At 42.2% G+C, this 7,896-nt stretch overlaps 4 protein-coding genes across 5 annotated transcripts in view; all 4 read right to left on the minus strand.

Moving 5' to 3' along the window:
- Positions 1-3,555, minus strand: part of LOC107655666 (protocadherin gamma-A12-like) — a 28,070-nt gene extending 24,515 nt beyond the window's left edge. The window contains exon 1 of one of the 2 annotated variants that reach the window (XM_016443230.1): positions 1,097-3,555. In XM_016443230.1, coding sequence (XP_016298716.1) covers positions 1,097-3,505 — 2,409 coding nt within the window. In that variant the 5' untranslated portion in view covers positions 3,506-3,555. The remainder of the gene's footprint in view (positions 1-1,096) is intronic. The other variant, XM_016443232.1, reaches the window with a different exon arrangement.
- Positions 3,556-3,673: 118 nt separating this feature from the next.
- LOC107655631 (protocadherin gamma-A4-like) lies at positions 3,674-5,218 on the minus strand (the record flags this gene model as incomplete). Its single annotated transcript, XM_016443196.1, has 2 exons — positions 3,674-3,899; positions 4,157-5,218. Coding segments are annotated over 2 exons (1,155 nt in total), but the record flags the coding sequence as incomplete, so codon positions are not given.
- Positions 5,219-5,220: 2 nt separating this feature from the next.
- LOC107655632 (protocadherin gamma-B4-like) lies at positions 5,221-6,781 on the minus strand (the record flags this gene model as incomplete). Its single annotated transcript, XM_016443197.1, has 2 exons — positions 6,633-6,781; positions 5,221-6,529 (listed from the first exon to the last, which is right to left on the minus strand). Coding segments are annotated over exons 1-2 (1,458 nt in total), but the record flags the coding sequence as incomplete, so codon positions are not given.
- Positions 5,231-7,896, minus strand: part of LOC107655668 (protocadherin gamma-A11-like) — a 10,630-nt gene continuing 7,964 nt past the window's right edge. The window contains exon 3 of the transcript XR_001630469.1: positions 5,231-5,268. The gene's annotated coding sequence lies outside the window, so the exon portion shown is untranslated. The remainder of the gene's footprint in view (positions 5,269-7,896) is intronic.

The raw sequence follows: 7,896 nt of genomic DNA on the forward strand, positions 1-7,896 counted from the left end.
GGCTGAAATCAATTATATCAAGAGTTTATATCTGTCACGATGGTCTGAATGTTGTTAATTTGTCATCTTCATATTCTAAATTATATGTCTGCATTGCCTGTAGTCACTGGGTTGTGCAGCTTTATAGATCTTCTTATAGTTGTTCTGTCTCAAAATGGCTGTCAGCATCACACTGCAGTGGTTTTATGTAGAGATACTGAGTGCCTCTCTTCCCATGCCTGCTTCATCTTGTTTACCATCGCAAATTTGCCTCTTCTCCTGAAAATCATTTACATGGTCTGTGTATCAGTATATATTTTAGTGCCACTGTATGATCAGGGCAATAATGTGTGTGGGAAGCAGAAAATGGGTCAGTGAGTGAAAAAATAGTGTGCAGTGTCCCTGTTCTTTCTGCAGCACTAGTCCTCCTCCTCCATCTCTCTCTCTCTCTCTCCTCTGCTTTACTGCCCTTTGGACCATCAGAGTCTGATATATTTGAGAATGCAAAATATCAGAGCTTGCATTCCGTTGCGTGGCAAGTTATTCATCATCTGATGTAAACAAAGATTCGGTTTGGATTTTGCTGCATTACCCTTGACTCGCCTCTCGGCACACAACCCCTCCCCCACGACTCTGCAGTCTGTGAGATCAGAGCGCATTTTCTGTTTTCTCCTCCTGACAGCAGATGACACATACTAATGGAGAGATTCCGTTTATATGCCACTGAATTTTTCTATGAACATACAGTTTCTCCAAAAGTAAAGGCACACAAAAATGTACGAATGTCAATACATTAAATGACAAATACAATTTTAAGAAGAAAATGGAACTGGCACAATAAAATCAGTAGATTTACTGTTAAAAAACAACTGTGTTTGTGAAGCACTATTGGATCATGTTGACAGTTAATGTGATTCTCTACACCTGTGGTTCCTCTGCTAGCGCACCTGTGTGAACTTGGAGAAAACCGACTTCATACATCCACTAAAAATCACAAAAGCAGCAGTTGATTCAAACACACTGAGCAAACATAATGAAGAAAAGCAACTTTAGAAAAGAAAAAAAGATTCTGTATAACTGTAAGCAATACTGTACAAGTCACATAAAGAAATCTCACCTCTGCACTAACATCTGGTTCTTCTGTACTCCTGTTTTGATTTGGCACAGTTCTGGTGCCACTGAAGTCAAAGTTTAAAACACTTTGACTAGAGGGCCGCAAAAACTTCATATCACTCTTTCTTGAGTCAGTAGTACCACACACCTCATAACTGTACACGTGCTGTAAAGTTCCTGTGCCCCCTACGTCTGTGTAAAGAGGCGGATAATACGGAATAACTGGAAGATTCGCTCCAGATTTGTAAAACATCCGCTCGCGTCTCCATCTGTAGCATTTGACTGACAGTATGGCAATGATAGACACGATAAAGAGAAACGAAACTACAGCCAAGGCCAAGACCAGATAGAAAGTCAGGTTGTCGTTGTAGTCCTTGTCGTGCGGAAAGTCAGTGAACTCCGAGAGCACTTCAGGGAAGCTGTCCGCCACCGCCACGTTAACATTGACTGTAGCTGATCGAGAGGGCTGCCCGTTGTCCTCCACTACAACAGTGAGTCTTTGTTTCACAGCATCTTTATCTGTCACTTGGCGTACAGTTCTTATTTCTCCATTCTGTAAGCCCACTTCAAACAGCGCCCTGTCTGTGGCTTTCTGCAGTTTATATGAGAGCCAGGCATTCTGTCCAGAGTCCACATCAACAGCCACCACTTTAGTCACCAGATAACCCACATCTGCAGAACGAGGCACTATTTCAGCCACCACAGAAGCGCCTGACTGGACCGGATACAGAACCTGAGGCGCGTTGTCATTCTGGTCCTGAATCATAATTTTCACGCTCACGTTGCTGCTGAGAGGAGGAGAGCCTCCGTCCTGTGCTTTCACTGTGATTGCAAAAGACTTTAATAGTTCATAATCAAACGATTTTGTTGTATAAACAGTCCCACTGTCAGAGTTGATAGAAACTAATGACGAAATTGGTGTACCGTTTAAATCATTATCTGAAATGAAGTAAGATACGCGTGCGTTCGCTCCCAAATCTGCGTCATGCGCTTTAACACTGAACAAAGACAGAGATGGCGAATTATTCTCCATCACATACGCATTATATGAATCCTGCTCAAACTGCGGTGCGTTATCATTTACATCAGTGATCTTTACGTTTAAAATCTTTTTACTTAACAATGAAGGACTGCCGCTATCTTTGGCTGTGATGGTAATGTTATATTCAGGTATGTTTTCTCTGTCTAGCTCGGAGTCCGTGACGATACTGTAATAAATAGTCAAAGATGATTCGATTTTAAACGGAAGGTCTCTGTCAATAAAACAAGTAATCTTTCCATTTTCTTCAGAATCGCTGTCCTGTATATTTATCATGGCCACTACGGTTCCAAAAGGGGAATTTTCAGGTATGCTGTTAGAAAAAGACATGAGCGTCATTTTTGGTGCATTATCATTTACGTCTGTAACTTCCACAATCACCTCAGAGGAATCTGATAACCCCCCCTGATCTTTAGCTTGAATTTTAAATTCATGTATAGCAGACTCCTCAAAATCGAGCTCACCAATCAATCTTATTTCACCGCTGGACGGATCAACAGAAAACAGGTCTCGGATTTTGGGTGTGGTGTGTTCGAAATAATATCCGATTTGTGCATTTGAGACAGAATCCGCATCGGTTGCGTTAACAGTAACCAGCAAGGCTCCTTTTGCGGTGTTTTCTGGGACAGATATTCTGTATTTATCCTTTTGAAAAAACGGAGCATTGTCATTAATATCTAACACACTAACGTGTATTTTTACCGTGCCAGAGCGTCTGGGGTTACCTCCATCTGTAGCAGTTATGGTCAAATACAAATGTTCTCGTTTTTCTCTGTCTAAAGGAGTTTGCAAAACAAGCTCGACATTTTTACCGCTGCCTGATCGACTTTGTGTCTTTAGTGTAAAATGATCAGTAGGATGAACTGAATAACTCTGAATACTGTTAATGCCGACATCTGGATCAACTGCGCTATCCACAGTAAAACGCGCTCCGGTGGAAGCAGACTCGCTTATTTCCAGTGTAATTTCACCTCTTGGAAACGCAGGACTGTTGTCATTAACATCCAGTATTTCTATGGTGATGCGATAGAGCTCGATGGGGTTTTCTAAGATGACTTCAAAGCTCAGACTGCATGCGGATACAGCACCAGCGCACAAAAGCTCCCTGTCGATTCTCTCCTTAATAATGATGTGCCCTTTCTCCCGGTCCAGCGCAACATATTCGCGGCCACCTGCTGTAAAGATCCGCGCTTTCCCCGTTGTCAGCCTTTGAAGCTCAAGACCTAGGTCTTTAACTATGTCTCCGACGAATGAACCGGGTGCCATCTCTTCAGGCACGGAGTAACGGACCTGTCCATACGCGCCACAGAGAAAGTGTACAAAGAACAGGAGAATACACGGCGGCCATGCAGAATGACAATACTTCTTTCTCATGTTGATGGCGGCGCTTCCATAAATCTATCACCAAAAATATATAAAATATCCACTCAATAGCGCAAAAAAAAGGATAAAAAAATAAGATATTAAAGTGAAAACTAAAAATAAACCAAAGCAAGAACACTGGCTGTTAAAAGCATCGTCCAGTTTTTGCGGTGCGCACGGCTTTGTACTAAATGCACAACCCTTTCATACGAAAGTGGCACGGAAGGCGTGTATGATGCATAAAATCAGACAGGTCTACCTTATCAACCAACAGCGACGCTTAGGGTTCAATCCAAGAACTGCAAAATGCTTGTCACAGGTGCTTTATGAGAGCTATAAAAACGGTGGTACTTGGAGCAAGGTGCAAGCGGCAACATCCACTTTTACGCACATCATTGTCAATGACCTACAGTGGAGAAAAACACACGGTTTCTTTTCAAACCAAGATGAAACTTAAATTCACTTTTAAACAGACAAAAGTATCTTGTGGAAAGTTAAAGGGAAATACACAAATGCATAAAACACCACACACTCCCATACGCAATGTGTTTATTATGGGCACATTTTAACACGTTACTAAATAAGAGTGTATATCAAAATGCAGCATGAACAAAACTGAATTAAGCAATTAAATTAAACACAGTCTCATTCCACAAACCTCACCTGATTATCTGTATCTCTGGGTATCTTTTTATGCTCCTGAACGTGCGTGAGTGTCTGTGTTCCATCGGTGTCCAAACGAATGATGCTCTGACTACAAGGACGAACAAATTTCAGATCACTCTTTCTTGAGTCGGTAGTGCCACACATTTCATAATTAAACACTTGCTTTAGAGTTCCCGTGCCACCTACGTCTGCGTAAAGAGGCGGATAATACGGAATAACTGGAAGATTCGTTCCAGATTTGTAAAAAATCCGCTCACGTCTCCATCTGTAGCATTTGACTGACAGTATGGCAATGATAGACACGATAAAGAGAAACGAAACTACAGCCAAGGCCAAGACCAGATAGAAAGTCAGGTTGTCGTTGTAGTCTTTGTCGTGCGCAAAGTCAGTGAACTCCGAGAGCACTTCCGGGAAGCTGTCCGCCACCGCCACGTTAACATTGACTGTAGCTGATCGAGAGGGCTGCCCGTTGTCCTCCACTACAACAGTGAGTCTTTGTTTCACAGCATCTTTATCTGTCACTTGGCGCACAGTTCTTATTTCTCCATTCTGTAAGCCCACTTCAAACAGCGCCCTGTCTGTGGCTTTCTGCAGTTTATATGAGAGCCAGGCATTCTGTCCAGAGTCCACATCAACAGCCACCACTTTAGTCACCAGATAACCCACATCTGCCGAACGAGGCACTATTTCAGCCACCACAGAAGCTCCTGTCTGGACCGGGTACAGAACCTGAGGCGCGTTGTCATTCTGGTCCTGAATTATTATTTTCACGCTCACGTTGCTGCTGAGAGGAGGGGAACCTCCGTCCTGCGCTTTTACGCGAATGTAAAATTCTTTTGTTTGCTCATAATCAAACGACCGAACAGCAAGAATCTCTCCGCTCTCTGCATTCACTGAAATAAACGTCGATGCAGAGACGCCATTCACAAGAAAATCCTCTAAAAAATATGAAATACGCGCGTTATTGCCAGAGTCTTTGTCATGCGCTTTAACAGATAAAACAGAGACTCCGGGTGAATTATTTTCCATCACGTATGCGGTGTATGACTGACGCTGAAACACAGATCCTCTAGAAAATATGAAATACGCGCGTTATTGCCAGCGTCTTTGTCATGCGCTTTAACAGATAAAACAGAGTCTCCGGGTGAATTATTTTCCATCACATATGCGGTGTATGACTGAAGCTGAAACACAGGGGCGTTGTCATTGACATCAGATATTTTCAGAGTCAGTGTTTTATTAGTACAGAAAGAAGGCGAGCCCTCATCAATAGCTGTTATTGTGATATTATATTCAGACATTTTTTCACGGTCTAAAATCTGATCAGTAACTAAAGTGTAGAAATTTGAGGAGGAAGATTTAATGCGAAATGGCAAATCTGAATTAACGAAGCATTTCAATTGTCCGTTTTTACCGGAGTCTATATCTTTAATGTTGAGCATTGCAATAACTGTGTCTGGGGTGGAGTCCTCTGGGATGGGACTGGAAAATGAGATAACGCTTATAACAGGTGCATTGTCATTAATGTCGGTCAATTCAATAAGCACTTTACTATTATCGGTTAGTCCTCCTTTATCCATGGCCTCAAGGTTCAGTTCGTATTGCTTTGATTTTTCATAATCCAAAAGGCCATTTACGCAAATTTCCCCAGTATTCTCATCGATTCTAAAAAGGTCTACGTCTTTTCCAGAGCTTTGTGAAAACGAATATGTCACCTCACCATATGATCCTTTGTCTTTGTCTGTAGCACTTACGGTCAGCACCACTGTACCTATCGCTGCATTTTCTGCTAAAGAAACTCTGTACACTGACTGACTGAAAGCTGGAGTATTGTCGTTTGCATCAATTACCGTGACACTTATTTTAACTGTTCCGGATTTTTGAGGGCTCCCTCCATCAAAAGCAGTCAGGGTTAGTTTCAGTTCTTCATCTCTCTCCCTGTCCAACGGCGACTGTAAAACCATCTCAACGTATTTTGTACCATCACTGCGCGATTTTTCTTTCAATGAAAAATAATCAGTTGGTATCAGAGTGTACCTTTGAAGTGTATTTAATCCAACATCAGGATCGTGCGCACTGTCTAAGGAAAAACGAGCACCGGGCACGGCAAGCTCGCTTATCTGAAAGTGTATCTCTTTTCTAGTAAAAACAGGAGCATGATCATTGATATCTAATATTTCCACATCGACTCTATGCAGCTCCATGGGGTTTTCTAGAATAATCTGAAAATGTAAGGAGCAGGGAGACACTTGGGCGCACAGCTCCTCTCTATCTGTCCTCTCTTTCACTACCAGAGTCCCTTTATCCACATTCAGACCAATGTACTCACGACTGTCTTCCGTAAAGATCCGCGCTCGACCAGATTTCAGCCTCTTAACATCCAAACCGAGAAGACACTTGGGCGCACAGCTCCTCTCTATCTGTCCTCTCTTTCACTACCAGAGTCCCTTTATCCACATTCAGACCAATGTACTCACGACTGTCTTCCGTAAAGATCCGCGCTCGACCAGATTTCAGCCTCTTAACATCCAAACCGAGATCCTGAACGATATTTCCCACAAGGGAGCCCTTTGTCATCTCCTCTGGAATAGAATAACGGACCTGCCCGCGCGCAACGGCCATGACAAAGACGCACAGCACGAGAGGCTGCATTAACCATGATGAAATCCGCGTCGAAGATGCGCCTCTTTGGGCGTAAAAACAAAGAACCGACATAATCAAAATCTTCTTTCACAAAAATATGAAAAAAATATATATCCGAAGACTTAGAAAGGATGTAGTATATCAGTAATGTAAAAAGAAGAGTCAATCAGTTGTTCAACCATCCAATGTTAGAAAGAGACCGTGTGAAATGAAAGAGATATTCTGCAGACGGTATGATGTCAGAAAGTGGAGGAGGACATACGAAAGAAAGGCTGTTTAAAAGCTCAACATACTGACCAACAGCGGCACTTAGAGCATAAACGAAATATTGCATTGAAAAATGGTTTGATACAGAGCAAATCATAATAAAAAATTAAAATACATATAATAATAATAATAACAACAAGAACAACAATAAATCCTTTTTAACACAAATGTTAGATTGAATGACTTAAAGTTATGGTACAAAGATGATGGCATGATTCGACGCACCGCAAACACATACACAGATTACACACTATATTAAGGAAATCAGAGAAAAATAAATAAATAAAATAAAAGAAACAAGTCACAGTTAAAACGGAAAGCAGAAAATCATATTTATGACGATTCACCCGAGCTCACCTCATCAACAGAATCGTCATTATTCAGTTTTCCTCTTTGCGCATGCATGAGTGTCTGTGTCCCGCTGCTGTCCAGACTAATGATGCTCTCACTGCAAGGTCTGACGTATTTCAGATCACTCTTTCTGGAGTCAGTGGTTCTGCAAACCTCATAATTGTACACGTGCTGTAAAGTTCCTGTGCCGCCTACATCTGCGTAAAGAGGCGGATAATACGGAATAACTGGGAGATTCGCTCCAGATTTGTAAAACATCCGCTCGCGTCTCCATCTGTAGCATTTGACTGACAGTATGGCAATGATAGACACGATAAAGAGAAACGAAACTACAGCCAAAGCCAAGACCAGATAGAAAGTCAGGTTGTCCTTGTAGTCCTTGTCGTGCGGAAAGTCATTGAACTCCGAGAGCACTTCAGGGAAGCTGTCCGCCACCGCCACGTTAACATTGACTGTAGCTGATCTAGAGGGCTTCC

The sequence above is a fragment of the Sinocyclocheilus anshuiensis genome, unplaced genomic scaffold, assembly GCF_001515605.1.
Source record: "Sinocyclocheilus anshuiensis isolate Anshui unplaced genomic scaffold, SAMN03320099.WGS_v1.1 scaffold1008, whole genome shotgun sequence".
Lineage (NCBI taxonomy): Eukaryota > Metazoa > Chordata > Actinopteri > Cypriniformes > Cyprinidae > Sinocyclocheilus > Sinocyclocheilus anshuiensis.